Source organism: Harpia harpyja, chromosome 14 (genome assembly GCF_026419915.1).
Source record: "Harpia harpyja isolate bHarHar1 chromosome 14, bHarHar1 primary haplotype, whole genome shotgun sequence".
In the NCBI taxonomy this organism is placed as follows: domain Eukaryota; kingdom Metazoa; phylum Chordata; class Aves; order Accipitriformes; family Accipitridae; genus Harpia; species Harpia harpyja.
This window is the reverse complement of record NC_068953.1, coordinates 39478493-39496741: the sequence shown is the minus strand read 5'-3', so window position 1 is coordinate 39496741 and position 18249 is coordinate 39478493. Positions and strand designations below refer to the sequence as shown.

General features: G+C 44.2%; 1 protein-coding gene across 3 annotated transcripts in view; it reads left to right on the top strand.

Moving 5' to 3' along the window:
- The window catches only part of ZNF592 (zinc finger protein 592), a 38663-nt gene that overhangs the window by 13799 nt on the left and 6615 nt on the right, over window positions 1-18249 (top strand). For all 3 annotated transcript variants that reach the window (XM_052808575.1, XM_052808576.1, XM_052808577.1), the window contains exons 4-7: window positions 8474-8652; window positions 13067-13243; window positions 14026-14185; window positions 17057-17335. In XM_052808575.1, the coding sequence (XP_052664535.1) occupies window positions 8474-8652; window positions 13067-13243; window positions 14026-14185; window positions 17057-17335 (795 nt within the window). The remainder of the gene's footprint in view (window positions 1-8473; window positions 8653-13066; window positions 13244-14025; window positions 14186-17056; window positions 17336-18249) is intronic.

The following is an 18249-nucleotide window of genomic DNA, read 5'->3' as shown; positions in this document are numbered from 1 at the left end:
GCAGGGCATGCTGACACCCAGAGTGACCTTGGCAGGCTGGAGAAATGGGCCAATGGGAACCTCAAAGTTTTAACAAGAAGTGCAGAGTTCTTCCATGCACCAAAATATGCTGGGGGCCACCCTGCTGGAAAGCAGATTTGTAGAAAAGGCCCTGGGGGTCCTGGTAGACACCAAGCTGACCACAAGCCAGCAATATGCCCTTGCTGCAAGGAAGACCAATGGTGTCCAGGCTGCATTAGTGGGAGCGTTGCCAGCAGGTCAAGGGAGGTGATCCTTCCCCTCTGCTCAGCACTGGTGAGGCCACAGCCAGAGAGCCGTGTCCAGTTCTGGGCTCCTCAGTACAAGAGGGACATGGACATACTGAAAAGAGTCTAGCAAAGGGCCACAAAGATGGTGAAGGAGCTGGAGCACCTCACATATGAGGAAAGGCTGAGAGAGCTGGGACTGTTCATCCTGGAGAAGAGAATGCTCAGGGGGATCTTATCAATGTGTATCAACACTTGATGGGTAGAGTAAAGCAGATGGAGCCAGCCTCTTTCCAGTGGTGCCCCGTGCCAGGACCAAAGGCAATGGGCACAAGCTGAAACAGAGGAGGTTCTCTCTGAACATAAGGAAACACTTTTTCACTGTAAGGTTGACTGAGCGCTGGCACAGGTTGCCCAGGGAGGTTGCAGAGTCTCCCTCCTTGGAGGTGTTCAAAAGCCATCTGGTCATGTTCCTGGGCAACTGGCTCTAGGTGGCCCTGCTTGAGCAGGGGGGTTGGGCCAGATGACCTCTGAAGGTCCCTTCCAAGCTCAACCATTCTGTGACTGCCCCTCATTGGATTGGCATAAACCAGTGATGAAACTGGGAAGCAAGAACCCACTGGTCATGGTGAGGCCTGAGAGGCTGTTGGAAGGGGTGAGTGGAGGAGTTTACTGTGTATCTTCCTTCTGGAGCAGGAGCTGAAATCTTTTAGTTGGGATTAGCAAATAAATGATTGGTCAAGTAAGAAGGGAATCAGTGAAAAAGCAGAGTGATTGGTGAAGATCATAGCAAAAATGGCATTTGAACAGCTACTGTCTTCGATGGGATGCAAGTCACGAAGAAGTACAAGGTGAGAAGAAAGAGGCAGAGTTGGAAGGCTGCAAGATGGGCATCACCTGAAATCAGTGGTGCAGGGAAGAGCAGAGGGCTTTAATGTTGCCATCGTGAGAAAGGAGAGGGGACATGTGCTGTGTAGTCTTAGGGATTATGCTGGTGACTTGAAAGTGGGGATGTGAAAACTCGGTGTAATCCAATAAGTGATCATTTTAGCATATGGGAGTTCAGATTTCAAGTCACAATGCAGGAGGCAGAGCGGTTGGTTGGTGGGTTGACCTTGGCTGGCCACCAGGTGCCCACCTAGCCGCTCTATCACTCCCCCTTCTCAATAGGCCTAGGGGAGAAAATACGACAAAAAGCTTGTGGGTTGAGATAAGGACAGGGAGATTACTTACCAATTACCATCACAGGCAAAACAGACTTGACTTGGGGAAATTAATTTAATTTATTGTCAATTAATTGTAGCAGAGTAGATAGTGAGAAATAAAAAGAAAGCTAACACCTTAAATACCTTCCCACCACCCCTCCCTTCTTCCCAGGCTCAACTTCACTCCCGACTCTTCTACCTCCTCCCCACCGAGTGGTACAGGGGAATGGGGGTTGTGGTCAGTTTATAACGCTTCATCTCTGCTGCTCCTTCCTCCTCACATTCTTCCCCTGCTCCAGCGTGGGGTCCCTCCTGTGGGAGACAGTCCTTCATGAACTGCTCCAGCGTGGGTCCTTTCCATGGGGTGCAGTCCTTCAGGAACAGACTGCTGCAGCGTGGGTCCCCCGTGGGATCACAGGTCCTGCCAGGAGCCTGCTCCAGTGCAGGATGTCCACGGGCTGCAGCTTCCTTCAGGGGACATCCACTGTGGACCTCCATGGGTTAGAGGGGGACAGCCTGCGTCACCATGGTATTCATGATGGTTTGCAGGGGAATCTCTGCTCTGGTGCCTGGAGCACCTCCTCCTTCTTCACCAGCCTTGGTGTCTGCAGGGCTGTTTTTCTTGCATCTTCTCACTCCTCTATTGCAGCTGCTGCACAGCATTTTTTACCCTTTCTTAAATATGCTATCACAGAGGCGCTACCCTCATCACTGATGGGCTCGGCTTTGGCCAGCAACAGGTCCGTCTTGGAGCTGGCTGGAGCTGGCTCTGTCTGACGTGGGGACAGCTTCTGGTGTCTTCTCACAGAGGCCACCCCTGCAGACCGCCGCTACCAAAACCTTGCCACGTAAACCCAATACAGTGGGTCAGAAGAAAAGATGTGGAAACTGAAATTCTTGAAATTACAGCTGAGGTCATAAAGAGAAAAGAGCTACAGACTGACAAAATTCAGAATTAAGCTTATTTGATGCAACATTGTCTAAGATCCATGATGCTAGTGGTTTTTTCCATTCCACTTTGTTTCCTAAAACTCAAGTTTCTAGGTCTACACTGACACTTTAACCAGGGATTTTTCCACATACACAAAAATGTATTTTGCATTTATTGAACAGCCTTTATTTCCAGGGAATAAGGTTTTAGTTGAATGCTTTATTTTATTGAGGCTTAAGCACCCTGGTATCTTGGGGTGATTTAGGGGTGGGTGTGTGTGTAGGAGTCCATCTTGGTGAAGGTCTGAGGAGGATGCTCAGGTTTGGGAGTGTTGGGTAGCGAGCGAGGTGTGGGAATACAAATGAGAGTGAACAAGGTCGACAGGAGCAGGTGGGATGCAGTGGTGAGGCTGAGGATGAATAGATGTGAGGGGAGAGGGGGAATAAGCTGGACATAGCAGAAGAGAGGATGGATGGGAGAAGTTTTGGATTGAAGGGCATCTTGTGGTCCTGTCCTTTAGGCTGAAGGCCAAGCAGACTCCCTCAGTGGCATTGGCTGCTTAGGCTGACATCTTAAAATAGGCAACTATAACCAAGGAAATAAAAATATCTTTGCTGTGCTTGGGTATGACAATGTAAGAGTGTATAGGAGTTAGTTAGGATAAAACATCTACATTAGGACTGGACTTGACATGTGTTCTGTCACTGAAACTTGAATGCACTGGTTTTAGGGTATCAGTTGGGTTCTAGATTTTTCTTCTTCAAATTAATAATCTTGAGTTTCTGTTGTAGGGTTTTTTTCATCTATAAATTGAACATGCTAATGCAGTGATGCCTATTCATTTAAAGAGAGCCTGGGCAGGAGTATAGTTTAGTTACCACAATGACAGTAAAAGACATTTTCTGCTCACCACTTCTCCTCACATTAGTAAAATTTTGTGTAGCAGCATTGTAACTTGGATGGTTGAAACAAACCAAGTCAAAAATAATCCTCCAAGCATCTGGATCTTGACTGTAGCGTGGCCCAGCTAACAGTCGTACCAGTGAGAGGTGGGGAAGGGGAGCACAGAGTTGCAGAGATGAAGGTGTTGAGACCAGCTGTGCTGCCAGAGCCAGCACATGGTGCTGCTACACACTGGAGCATCTATGCTGAAGAATGCAGGTTGCTGGCATTTATCCCAGTGAGGCAGCAAGTGAAAGCTAATGTGAAGTTAAAGGTTAACTTTAAGTAGTAATTCACCATTATTGGTTTTTTTTATAGCAGAATCGTCCTGCTAATCTCTAACTGCCTGTGATCCCTTGGCTGCAGAAGTATCAGCAGCCCCTGCAGCTCTGCCTGAAGTAGAAAAATTAAAGCTCGCAAAAGGCTGGATTTGGGAAGAACAGGGGCTTTGGGCACTGCTGATGGGGGATTTTTGGTTTGAATATGTAAAGGACAAGCATTCTTTAAAACATTTACATTCCGAAAATATAATTTCTGTTCCCCTCTAACTGTTTCACTTTGAGTCTTAGTAATTTATGTATTTATTTATTTTAATTTGGAGATTGTTAGGCTTGTGAATCTTTTCCTCTTTCGTAGCCCTGATCCCATGCCTTAGGGTCAGTGCAGCCCTGTGTTTTTAGCTGAAGCTGAAGCTGCATGATGATCATATCAAGGAGGACCCTTATAGTCTGGGGGCATCTCTTAAATAGGCATGAACTTCATCAACATCACTTGACTCTCTATAATAGCAAAGAGACTCTAAAACCAATGTAAAGTTTCTTTGCTTGTGCTGAAGCTGGTTCCCTTTCCGCTTGCGCATTGCAAGTAAGTGAAAGCAAAGAGTTTTGTGCCTCGAGTTCATCTTTCAGTGGTACGTTGATGGGGATCGTGCCCTTGCTGCTCACAGGCTTTATCTGGGTGAGAAAATTGGCCGCAGGAATTTTGTGGTGACGCCTGCATGTGAGAAGATGGGAGCTTGCTCTGACTCTCTGATCCGGGGTGCTTTGCACCGCCCGCGGTTAGAAGAAAACACACTCATGAATGGATCAAATATGACACGGAGTTGTGTAGTCAATCCTTTCAATGAAACAGAAAGGTTAACAGAAAGTGCCGCCTCTACGCAGGCACTTTCTAGAGCAAAACTGTGTGTTAACTATAAATTTCCTGATTTGCAAACACCTCTGTGGCCACAGGGTTGGGTTTAATAGACAAACTTTTTTTGAGCAGTATGTTTTTTCAACCTTTACTCTACTTCAGTGAATATTTTAATTTTTTTCCCCTTCTGAAGAAGCTAATAAGTAAAAATGGGAATAAAATCAAGTATTCTGAAACGGCTGAGCTTCTGAGCGTTTTTGTGTGTGTGTGTGTGTGAATGTGACTTCTGGAAGAAAAGCCCAAATGAAATGTGGCAGGCAAACCGGAATTAAAGAACACTTGTAATAAATAACTCTTGATTAAAGTGTAGGTTATGGGAGTATATGAAAAACACAGACATTACACAACTCAAAATCATATCCTGGTAACATGCTTTAGAAATAACTGACTAATGAATGTCTCAAATTGCTGCCAGACTTCTTTGAAAAGTCATGGAAAACTAGGAGAGAGATAAAAATGCGACATCTGGAACCAAGTTACAATTTCTCATACAAAGCAGAAGAGTTGCAAAAGAAAAAGCCATTCCGTCTCCAAGATGAAGCCTTTGGTGGGGGAACCCAAACGCGGCTGCCCATTTGCTCCTGACGAATGCAGCAGCTCCTGGCATAAAATGGATGAGCAGACCCTCCTGTAATAAACCTGTGCAAGATTTCTGGCCTCGCATCTTCTGCGGGTGTTAAGAAAAGGATGAGCATGAGCATAAAGATGCCGGTTATAATTTTTTTCCTCCACTGAACCTCTTTCAGCTTTACTATATTCCTTGGTTGATTCAGTGGAAAAATACAACCTGCCATTTTATTACGCAGTCACTCAGTCCTGTATGGTCCTTTTGCAGTTCTTTGTGGTCAGCCCTTATCTGTAACATGCTGAGTTACTGGGTTATGATCATCAATCTTTGCTGTTTCACTGCTTGTTTCCCTTTCCCAGATACTTTAAGACTATTTTGAAGAGCCCAGATCCCAGCAGAACTTCCTGGGGACCTTCCTCCATCAAAGAACCGACTGTTTATTACTTTCTTCTAACCACTTACTTATCCAAGCAAAACCCTTCCTCTCTTATGCTGTGGCAGCTTAGTTTCCTTAAAATCCTTTAGTGAAGGGTGTTGCAAAACCACTTTGGAAATCCAGGTAGCCTGACCCATCTGCAGGTCAGATCTTTCTTATCCACATGGTTGACTCCTCTGGAGAGCTCAGATGGGTTTGTGAAGCAGGAAGGGAGAAGCTGCATTGACTTTTCCCAAGTACAGAAGTAATGCTGGTTAAAGATGACAGTTTTCCTTATTCTTACTAATTTATCCTTGTGACTCATTGCTTTTCATTTTGTCTGTTTACTCCCTAACTTCTTGACTCTTCCACAAGACGATCTGAACTCGGAGGCTTGGGCTGGTTTTTCTGTCCCCCCTGCAGAGTGCGGTGTCAGCGTGGGAATCCTTCCAGCTTCTTCCCTGGCATCTGCAGACGCAATAAATTCGTTTAGCCTTATCCTCGCCGAGTCTTGCTTTTTATTCCCATATCGTGTGTACGCACTCTCTGGCAGGCTTCCTGCTCTTGCAGAGCCTGAAGAAGATAATCACTAGTTTTGATGCCTCTTGCTAGCTGTCCCCCAAACTTTCCTGCCCTACGTTAGCATATTTTTGGTCCCTGCTGAGCCTTTCACATAATGAGGGAGGTGACAGGAGCTTGCTGCTCCTCTGCTGTAGCCTGCACATCCCCAGGCAGCAGTGCCCAGGCATGGAGCCTATTAAATATCAGGCGATTTTGGCATATTTTAGATCCAGCACAAGCACACACAGCAGTGAAAATTCAGGTTTTTAACGTGTGCTGATTGCCAGGGTGCCTTTGGAGGCAGTGGGTATGGCATGCTGGGGAGGAAGAGGTGTGCCCCAAATTGTCCCTTTGCAGACTTAAAATTGAAACTAAATTGACTTTGACAAGGCAGAATCTGGAGAGAAAATGTTTCTCACTAAGCTGCAAGGGCAAAGGTGCTTTCAACTTGTGGCTGTGCTAAATCTGCCTTAAATGCTAGGTGGGATCAAAGTGAGAAGAGTCCTGGTTTAACAACGCCAGGAAGTTAAATCTCCCATTGCAAATTGAAACCCAGTTAGAAAAAATGCTGTAAAACACAATAAAACTGCTCTGAACATTAATTTCTTCTTGTAGCTCTTATTTGGAATTTTGAGAGAGCTTTGGAGAATTTAAGGTCCTGCTCAGCTCCTTGCAGAGAGGTCCTGGGGACTTTTCTATTTCCCATTTTCCCATTCCCATGGCTCAGTAGTGCTGTTTTTCTTTGCTGAAATTAGGGGGCTTCTCCAGCATTTGGGGAAGGGCTGAAATACTCTTGAGTTTATTTGAATTGCATTTGGGTGTGTGCATGGGGGTCCTACAATATGGTTTCTTCCACCCATTTCTCTCTTTCCTGGAGAAACCTTTTCTCAGATCATGTGTCCATGACTTTTGATGTGTTTGGCAATTTCTGCAGTTTCCTCCTTCAAGAGCCTAATTTTTTATTCCTCTCCCCTCCATGAACCTTTTCAGGTTCATCATGGCTTTGCATTTTATTATAAATGATGCTTTCTACTACCTGCAGTGTTTTTGACAGTTCCGTGATGGATGTTATGTAGTGGAGCATCACAGAGATGCTGCATGATATAGAAATGATGTAGAAAATGGAGTTGGCCCTTAATTTTATTTTATTTTTTTGTCAGGTTCAGGGGCTTCTGTCGCAGGTTTCTACCCTGGTTGCCAGCAGCGAAGTCTGCAGGATTTGGTTTGGTCCGTCTATGTGGGCACATGCAACGTTAAAAGCTTTGACCATGTAGACATAGCCTCTGGTACAACTTCTCACCATCTTTCATCTAATGAGCTCTGTAACCTTCTTTAACTGTAGCGGAAGAAATGATGTAGTTAAATTACCTGATTTGATAATCCAAAATGAGCTGCTTGCTGTAGTTCATTCGTAAGCTAGAGTTAGGAGCAGAGGAGTAATTTTGCATGGGTTTATTAATGACAGAAGAGAGTTTGAGCTCCTACAGGGCTCTAGGCTGGAGGCCTGGTATCTGCTCCAGCTCTACTCCTGCTTAGGCATCAAGTAATGTGCATCCTACAGAGGACGAGTAGCTGCTCCTGGGCTTTGAAGAAATACAGAAGAGTCAAGACACCTGTGAAAGGGAGCAGAGGTTTGACAGCTGTTGAAACTGGGACATTAACGTCCACGTAAAAAACTTTATATGTCAAGTAAATGATGCTTCTTCTGCAAAGTGGTATTGATACTAAGTGTGGCCCTTCTAAGGGTAGGGAAAAAAAATGGATTTCATAAAGGTTGCAGAAATGGGGAGAGAAAGAGCCTTTGCATCATTTCTAGTTATCAAGAAGTTTCTATAAGGGTATCATAGCACACGTGGTTTGTGGTCTTTGAAAGTTCAGATTTCATCTGGTCCCAAGAAATTTTGCAAGAGACACGGTTGTGGTTTTGGTGAGGAAGGCTGCTGCACATCAGGACTGCACTGCATTCAGCAGTAAGGGTTTCAAGTCAGGGTATAATGGAGTTTTCCTGCTTTTCGGGTGTGATTTTGGTGCAGGGCGGGGGCTTCTTGATAAAAATGCTTTCCTTCCCAAGTGCCTTAATGCGGAAATGAAAGCAGTGGCTAAGCAGAACATCTTCAGAGCTAAGAGGTGAAAGATTTTGTTTTCCTTTTTTGGGGGGAGAAAAGGAAATAAACCACAGAGGATGTGGTTTAAGAATGGATACTGTCATCGGGAGTGGCTAATTGTGGAAGTTGTTAGGCTTGTTGTGGAAAAAGAGGATAAGGAGGCTAGCCAAAGAGCTTCGTAGAGTTAATGCTAATACTAGAGGAATGTGCTGGAGCTTTGTCTAAACCTGAAAGTTTTCTAGGGTGAATTAGGGGGGGGAAAAAGCAAATAGAAAATAACTAACTGATATAACCTTTCTTTCATCAGACATGTCAAGTGTGCCAGATGATGCTGCCCAACCAGTGCAGTTACTGCGCTCACCAGAGGATCCACGCTCACAAGTCTCCGTACTGCTGCCCGGAGTGCGGAGCCGTCTGCCGCTCTGCCTATTTCCAGACTCACGTCAAGGAGAACTGCCTGCATTACTCCCGCAAAGTCGGATTCAGGTTTGTGCAGCTCCAGAGGATCCATGCCAAGATGGCAAAAGGGAATGGGAAACTGGGATTTAGTTCTTTGGAAATATGTCTTCCTTACAGCAGAAACGAAAGAGGATGTAGCCCCAGCCTGGTGTGGTTTTCTGCATGACAAAACACATTTGAAATGGGGAATTACTAAATGGATTTAAGAGGAGGTTTCTGAGAGCAGAAATGATTTTGAGGCAGCTTTAAGCTGAAAGACACTTGTGTTGAATTCAAGTTGCAGGATGTTTGTTTACAGCAAAAAGATTGCAGATCTTAATCCTCTAAATCTCTAAGGTTTGAACTTACATTTATGTCAGTTATAATGGACTGAGGGATGTGTGTCTTCACAAGAAGGGCATAGATTATTTTCTTGTATGCTCCTACAACTCTCCAAACACTTCTCATGAACTGAGACAGATGGAGGAAGGCTCCCAAGGTTCTGGATGCAGTGGTGTGTATGTGTGTACGTGGTCTTTTCTCCAAACAAAATGATTGCTTTAATAGAAGACATTACTTTTCCATACAAGCCTTTCCTCCTTGGCATGTTTAGATCACCTCAGCTGCAGCACGGCTCTTGAGACACAGATGATTTGCTTGGGAGTTGAAACTTGGTGACTTTTAAGATTCCTTAAAGTTCTGGTTTTTCTCCAATTGCCATCAAATACTTTGAAATTTAAATTGGCTAAGGCAATTTCTGTTCTTAGAGCTGTTCTTTTAAGATGTCTGCAAATTTGGGAAGCCTCCACTATGTGGTTTGTTCTGAAGTCACACTTAGGTTTTCAAGGGCTTTTTCTTTCTACTGTGAAGACAAGAGACACGTAACAAACTGATTCTGAATTTAATTATATACAGATAAGGGTTTTTTATGTGGGATCTGATTTGAGGGGGCACAGCCCACAACAAAGAATTAATTCTATTGCAAATTAAATGGCTGTGATACCCAGGCTGTTTGAAAATTAGTTAATCTGAGAGGAGGAGGAAAGCTGGAATAAAATGTTTTCCCTGAGATGGAAAAATGGGAATGGAGTAGACATCAGAAAACTAACCACGGGTTTCGTGCAGTTCTTTGGACTTCACTGGCACCTGAGAATCCCAAATGCAGGCACAACTTCATTGCACTGAGCTGCTTGTGCAGCATCCCCATCCCCATCAATGCCTCGATCAATAATGTGTCACAGGGTTATGCTGGCCTGAGCTGCATTATATAGGAAGCTCAGTCTTTTAGCAGTGATCCAGTGCAAGTCCTTCCTCTTCTATTTCCAACTGATGGGCTCGCAGTGTACAGCAGAGCTTGGTCCTGACTCTTAAGTGTATGACCTGGCATTTTTTAAAAACATTATTAATTCCAGATGTATTACAGTAATATCTTTATGATGCCTTAATCCTTGTCAGCAACAAGAGCTTCCATCCGTCTACAGATCTCATTAGCAAATATCTGCTTTCTGTGCCAGGGCCATTAATGAAGATCTAAACTAAGACAGAGCTCAAGAATGATACTTATGGATTTTTTAGCTTTACCCAGCTTCTCTAGAAGCTAAATTTCTTTAACTTCTCCTCTAATTCGCATCTGATCAAGCTCATCTGTGAAAACTGAGTCCACCAGACAGGTGAACTTCTGGCTGTGCCATCCTTGTTGTCCTGCCTGTCTCTGCTGTGGGGTTGATGTCATTGGCATTGTTGAAAACAGAAGAAATAAATTTTAGTTGCAGAATTGTATCTAGATAATCCATGGCATCTGCCCTGTGGTCACGTAGCAACTTCACTTTTTTTCTTTCACTTTTGTTACTTGCAGACCTGAAAAGCCAAGGAGTTCTTTTAAATTCTTCCCAGGATTAGCTCAACTTTTGCTGCTTCTCACTATAGCCCTGTTTTTCTTGAATTACTGATGCATAAGTTTGGTTTTGGTTTTGTGATCAGTCCTTATTCTGTCTCCTTTTCTGCTAATACCCCAATGCCTTCAATTAAGTTTGGAGTAAGGTTGTTTTATTTGGGTTTTAGTCATGGCTAGTGATTGCACTGAAAATGAGAAAGGTCTTCTGCAGTTAAAAATTGAAATCAACAAGCCTGTCTAAAATGCTCCTTTCCACTTGGCTCCAAGTGTCACCTCCCCACCTTTTCCAAGTACCTTCCAGATGTCCCCACTGATGTGGGACTTGTTTCCCTGCTCTTCCTGCTCGGTGTCATTGGGAGAGTTGAGGGGCTGGAAGGTGACAGCATAGGAAGTGTTCAGAGGGTTAAGACAACATCTTGTAGCTTTATCTTCTCTTGCAGGATGCTTTCCAAGACTTTTACGCCACCCCTCCTTGCCCTGAGGCTATCTGAGAGTCTTCTCTTGCAAATTATTCCCCTGTGCTGGGGAGATGATAGCAGAATTTGCAATTTGCAGAAATTACATGGCAAGCTTCCGACATCCTCCATCCACTTTGTTCTGCTAATTAGTTTACTTTATCAAACTTTGTCCTTCTGACACTAGGATTCTTGATTACAAAGTGGCTGTTATTTAAACTTCCATTTACTGTAAATTAAATTAACTTGTGATCATTTGACCCTGAGTTAGTACTTATTTCATCCCTAATTCTAAATGAAGTACTTGCTGAAACTGAGTGTAATGCAGAACCATATCTTGTTAGTTCAGGGAGTGTTTGTAGAAGCAGCCCATTGGATATTCCTAGATGTACCAGCCAGACCTCACTGTGAGGATTAGCGTTTGTTCTTCCATTTATACTTGGGGAATTTATTCTTCCGTAATAACGCAGTTCCTGGTGTTACTATACCAGAAAGTCTCTCTCCCTATTTCATGTGAGTGAGGATCAGGCTTGAAGGCAGACCTACCCAAACAGAGTGTTTTCATGCTTCCCCAAAGATGACACCAGCTGTTGTCACCACTTCCCTCTCTAAATTTAAGAAAACAGCATTTCTGTGTATATTTTGGGGAGAGAGGGTTTGGGTCCTTCGGGCTGGCTTCTGCCTAATGATCTTTTGAAGTGTAACTTCAAAGCGCAGGCTTGTTTCCTAAATGCTGTTGGGAGGCTCGTTTGGAGGGAAGGATAATCTAGCGGCTTGTTTGTTTTTGATACGGGCTTGGAGCTCTTCCAGTTGCTCGATAGCTGGGGTCCATCTGCAACAGCAGCATCCGTGCCGCAACACTGCTGAACGCACAAACCCTAATAGCACCACAGGCAAACAGCAGACCTCAGAACAAAGGAAAAAAAAATATTTATAAGGCAGCTTAACTCCAGGCTTGCTGGAGGAAGTTATCCTTTGTGTGTCTCTCACATCCTACTAGCCCAAGCGCTGGCCCCGTGGATCACCCGGCTGAGCTTCTCCGCTCTAATGATCTGTACGTGCAGCGCTGGCTTAAGTGGAGATCCGCCATTAGTCATTTTGACTGAATCTTCTTAGGAGATGCTGTTCTGGTCCCGGATCAGCGTAGGTGCTCCTATGGGGATGGTAATCCCCGCAGCTGGTGTGGCTGAGGCAGGTGAGGGCAGGTGTCTGCATCCTCATGTGCCCTTGTAGTGTTGGTGTGTGGCTTCTCTTGGAGGACAGCAGGCAGGTGGGTTCTCACAGGGAGTATTAAATATAGTAAGGCTGCTGGTCGTTGCCGTCTTGGGGGAGTATCAGGCAAGGCCCGTTGCAGGTGTGCATTGGGAGGAGAGGCAGGCTGGGAGCAGCGGGGTGGCCCTGGCTCTCCTCCTGGCCCCAGGTCTGTGTTTTCAGCTGCTGAGAAGAACCCTCTGGCTCCACATACAACCTCTGCTTCTTCCTCTCTCTCCTCCTGGAGCATCCACCCAACTTCCAGACAAGCACTTTCCAGGCAACACCTGTGTCTTAATGATTTTAATGAGCTTAATCAGTTCCTTAGGTGTTTCTGTTGCTGTTTTCAGTATCTTTGCTGTTGCTGTCATTATTTTCTAGTGCTTAGTGGAGTATGAGAAGCAATTGTACAGGGTTACTGAAGATTTCCTAGCTGCATATTCTTTTTATTTTTATTTTGTACTGGAGACTAACTGGTATTTATGCTGCTTATTGCTACCCGGACATCTCCTCAGACACTTTTACTTTTTTCTTCACTTGTATCTGTGGCACAATTGGCTTTCACAGATACAGGACTGGCATTTTGCTGAACCACATCTACCTTTATTCTTTCTGGGTTGTTTTAGTCTCTGAAGGCTTCTTTTACAGATCTTGTTTGCTTGTCGCTAACATCTAGTTGTGATACCTGCCCAGCTTGTGAATTCCTGTATTGTGTTCCTCCCTTACTCTTCCATGTTGCTGTTGAAGAGACTAAATGACGACCTGCCGTAGCTTGGTGCTTGCCTCCATCTGCACCGCTTTGTGTGTGTGTTGGAATCAAGACTGTGGCTGTAACTTGGCTCTTTCTTTGTGCATCCCCCAGGTGCATCCATTGTGGAGTTGTCTTCATGACCCTCGCCATGCTGAAAGTGCACATCCACGAGAAACACTGCGAAGTCTTCCACAAGTGTTCTTTTTGCCCGATGGCCTTCAAGTCAGCTGACAGCACCACGGCTCACATGACCAGCCAGCACCCAGCAGAGCCTCACAAGACTACTCAGTAAGTATTTTGGGTTTATCTCTTCTTCTCCTTTGCTCCAGGATTCCCCCTTTCCCTCCCAATTTTTTTCTTTTTTTGCTTTCTGTCCCTATATGAGAAGATCTGCCGCTTTGTCTGCTGGCAGGGGGTCCATTCCTAGCCACAGCGCGCTCTCCTTGGTAGGAACATGGTCTTCTGTGTAGGAGGAGAGGAGTTTGGGCAGGGAAGAGCTGAACATCCATCAAAGAAACTTAATTGTCGCCTCTTTGTCCGGCAGGACCCCCAGTGGCACCTCTTGGTAGATGGCTCCAGGGCCTCTGGCACTCAAAAGGAAGAGGAACGTTACTCCATGCAGTGTTGCCCCCAAAAATCACCAGAGAAACCTCCTATTTTTTCCACTCTGTAGCTTTCCCCTTCAAGGCTTGAGCTAGTGCTGAAAATGTGTGCTATAAGGGAGGAACTATGGAAAGGTGGGATTGAAAGTAATGTGTAGCTAGCTAGTATACTTTGAGTTTGCTCCCATCTGTCTGCACTTACCAACACAGACACGTAGGTAGTTATGCATATGCATAGAAGTAAACTTATTTTTAGAAAGCTGTGGTATGTGCCTGAGGCATTTTATTGTTCTTCCCAGTTGACTTAATGGTTCAGTTGTCCACGTGGGTGTCTGTTGACAATACATTGAGAGCACAGCCCTCCTCAGAAGCTCATGCCTTTCTGAAGTTGCTGAGATAACTTTTTCCACTGTCTTCTGAAGATAACTAATGAAGAGAGACTCAGTTTGCTTTTTTTAATTGTTCTAGGGTGATCTACAAATGCTCTTGCGAGACAGTCTTTAACAAGAAGAAGCTGCTCCAAGAGCACTTCCAGCAGAACACCAACAAGTTGTTAGTGGGAGTGTTTAAGTGCCCACAGTGTCAGCTGGTGTATATGCAGAAACAGCAGTTAATGCAGCACGTTAAGGTAGGTAACTCCCACCACTTACTGATACAAGGTCCTATTTTTTGAGTTCACAGAGAGTTTACATCACCTGTGTGACAAAAATCAGTTGAAGAAGTGGAAGGTTCTTGAGGAATATATTAGTGGAAAAATAGACTACAATGATTTACAGTATTATCTGGAAATATCAGTGGAGCTTTTTGTGTTAGTTGGTAATAAGGCAGGCAGTTACTCTCATCTATATGTAATTTAACCTTATGACAAAGGCTTGTTTTCTACAAGTAAATCTTTTTGATTTTTAACTGTTCTATATTAAACCCAAGGAAGCAATTAAACCGGAGCGGGAGCTTTGTCTTTGGTTGGGAGACAGGGAGAAGTATTCTCTGCCCACAGTGTTGCTCAATTTATATAATGAAAACTGAATTTCCCTCTTCTGGGTGCTCACCAAGAGAGCTTTGGCCCCTTTGCTGCTGCCTCAGAGGGAGGCTGCATGGCATTTAACGCCGGGCTTCCCTGGCTGCTCCACTTCCCTGCAGAACCGCACTAGATTGCAAGAGGGGAGTGATTGCCAGAAGTAATTGCCCTGGAGGTACCAGCCTTCAGGAGGTGGGACCCCTGCCTTGTGTGCCTCCATGCTGGCACCACTCAGGCTGCTCCAGAAGATGGTCTGAAATGGATAGTCGTGTGCAACCCCAAAACTTGGTGGAAGTGGTTGTCTGGAGAGGGCTTCAAACCTGCCCTCCCTCAGTAATGGCTCATACTGCAATAAGCACTGCAATAATCTCACAATCATTCATCACTCTTATACATATGAAAAGCCGGTTATTGTCCATTTGGTGGTGGTTTCTAGCGGGATAAGCGTGTGAGGACTTGCAGATCTGATTACCCCATAAATATGCGAGCGCTGCATTTTTCTGTTGTCTTAGTGTATTTCTATGTACAGTGTCTAACAACACTGCCGTGGAAATCCTCTCAGATTTCTTGGTGGCATTCTGAAGAAAGAGCTTGCAAAGTCTTATTTCCCTTTGGTTAGGGAAAAAAGTGACACTTTTTTTCATCAGTGACTTTATTTTGTTTATACTTACACTTAAAAAGCAAGAAGATTCATTAGCTCACTCCTAAAAGCAAAACCCATTCAAAACTACTTCTTTGCTCTCTCCCCCATGTCTTTAACTTGCAAATCTGGAAATGCTTTGCATGCAGTAATGAATTAAAATTTGAAGCCCTCCTGTGAAGTTGATGATTGCTAATCTTCCTGTATTATAGCTAGGAAAATAGAGTTGAGATTAAGGCTGGGACCTTCAAAGAGGCATTCAGCCCCAGTGCTGAAAGACGGGCTTGAGTTGAGGTACACAACTTGTTGTGGCTCATTTGCAAATCCCACCCCCAGGGACCTGCCTGCAGCAGTTTGTGCACCAGCACCCTGACATCTCCACTACAAAACTTTTGTCTTTTAACCGCGAAGCTGTATTTGGCCATCAACAGGTCTTTGAGATGGTAATTGAAGAAGGCTTTTTGGCTGTGGCAGGGTAGTAATTGCACCAACCCATCTCCTCTCCTATCAGATCCTGCTCCTTCGTGCAATTTAGAGTTTATTGGAGGTGCTGTCTAATCTGTGCCTACATGCAAAATCAAGAAACCGTGTGCCTTCTCATCTTTCCTGGCTTTCTGTTGTTAAAGCGTAAGAGCAGGAGTTAGAAGGTCTGGTTCCTGTTATTGATTCTGCAGAGAAGTCAGTTCATTTTTCTGCACTGCTTTTTCTTTCCCCCCAGTGGTGTAATAAGAGGAGAAATGGAGTAATGGGTACTAATGTACTCTTTGCTCAGAAAACACTCTTGAGATTTCCAGATAGGGAGAAAGGTGAACTCTTCGGTGTTACCCTAAATAGCTGGGCAATGCTGTGGAGCAGCTGTCATTGCATGAAAGAGCTTCTGCAGACATCAGCTGGATCAGGTGCAAAGCACACAGGCTTCTCAGATGAGACCTTGTGTTTTGAAGTTTGTTTGGTGTCTAACCCACAGAAAGACTTCCAAAGGCCTGGGGCCTTCATGTGTTGAAACTTTACCCATTATTAATTACTGTGCACAATTAAACCTCTAAATTATCCTTTTGTGTGGATGAACTGTTGTTGTTCCTAGGGGAGTTTCTTGAGGTTTCTTTGGTATGTTGCTATTTTACTTGCTTTTGCTTTCCCACAGCTCTTTGTTTCTGGATTATTTTCTTTGCGTTCAATTTTCTTTGTTAAAATAACTTTTGGGGGGACTTTGGATTTTGGCCTGTTGAACAACCAAAGAGCCTGGAGATGTATTCCTTATAAGGCTGGTTTCTGGCTTTATGCTTGCTTTTATTTGTCCCGAGCAAAGTTTTGAACCGTGAAAATGTAAATAGCAATAGAGGGTGTGGAATTGAAGAAAGTAAGGTTGGAGAAACTGAGAGGTTGTCTCTTCCTGTCCCTTGAGCAAAGATGACGTGGCTTTGGAGCCCCCAAGATAACAGCAGACATTTCATTCAGAGCTCTGTGTTTTTAGAGCTTAGGCTTTTGAAATAATGACAATTAACATTTCTCTTCCATTACATCTTCCCTGTTTAATCAGAGTTCTCAGAGCTCATCCAAAATGTTAAACAGGCAGAACCAAGGAACTGCTGTTGTCATGCAGGAAACATAAATAGAAGCTTCATGTTTCTTGGGAAAATCTGTTGCTGGGGAAAGCACTGCAGCCAGCTTCAAGGGGAAATGGGAAGATATGCGGGAGCATGACATCAACACATTGTTTTCAGGGGTGGGGGGCTTAAATTATTTATTTAAATAATAACTGTTATTTATTTATTAATAAAGGTGTATAATATGAATTACATATAAATGTTATGTGTGATTCCATTATTATTGTTATCCAGGGTGTTCATGGAGTCCCACAAAATCCTGAGGAGCTCTCAAACTTTCGACAGAAATCTGAGAAGGCATCAAGGAACCAGGTTCATACCTCACCAAAGGAGCTGTCGGTAGCCAATGGGACTTCCCACTCCCCTCTGCCGAGGAAGGACATGAGGGTGGAAGGACACAATCCCGAATCCAAGTCCAGACTCAGAAGAACTGGTTGGACTTGCAAGGAATGTTCACAGTGGATCCCCGATCGGGAAACCTATGTGTCCCACATGAAGAGAAGTCATGGAAGGGTAAGGACTCAGATGAAACACTTCAACTAGGTAACAAGATATTTTTAGCAAAAAAGTCTGATAATTGTTAATATTTGGGGCTAAAAGAAACTGAGAATCAGTTTGCCAGCTCACTGAGGAGTAAACTCAAGGCCAGAACAAAAAAAGTGATGTAGCCTGTTGTAAGCACACTTTCTGTCCTTGAAAGTATACTCTAAAACCTGCATACCTCATCCTCTTTGCTGTTCCTTCTCCCACTGCATCTAATGTCAGGCTTCCTCTTCGACTCATCTGGGTAAGTGGATGGAAAGTCGTGTCTTCTCCAGTTGCTGGTTCAACAGTCTGATCTAAACTATCTACACTCAAAAGTTACAGAAGGACATACAGTTCCTCTACATGATGTATTGTTTGGTAGATATCACTACATCTAACTGGGAAGAGTAACAGATTGATGCAGTGCACAGAGCTATCATTATAAGAACTGTAACTCTCCATATTGTTGGTTTCATCCAGCTCAAGCCTTGTGTTGCCTTGACCTACTTCTGTCAGGCTAATCCTTGCTCGCTGGCAGAACATAGGCCAAGATGCTGTGTGCAGCCAGGTTTCTTAGTACTTTGGCATCAGGACTTCTTGTTTGATATACTGAGTCACCCTTCTGGAGTCCCATGAGCAGAGGCTGTGGAAATCTAGATCATGGCCTCTGATTCCTTCTAGCTTGACTCGGGGAGTGCGGGATTGTCACACTTCATAAGTATCAAGAGAAGAAGATGGGGGCAGGGTGAGAATGCTGGATTTTTCCCATTTGAATTCTACAGAAGTAGGAAATCTGCCAAATATTTAAGTTCAATACATATATATATTCATTAAACAAGTCTAAGAAGATTTTAAATGGAATGCATGCAGGTTATACGAAGGACTGTAGAAAAAGGAAGAGG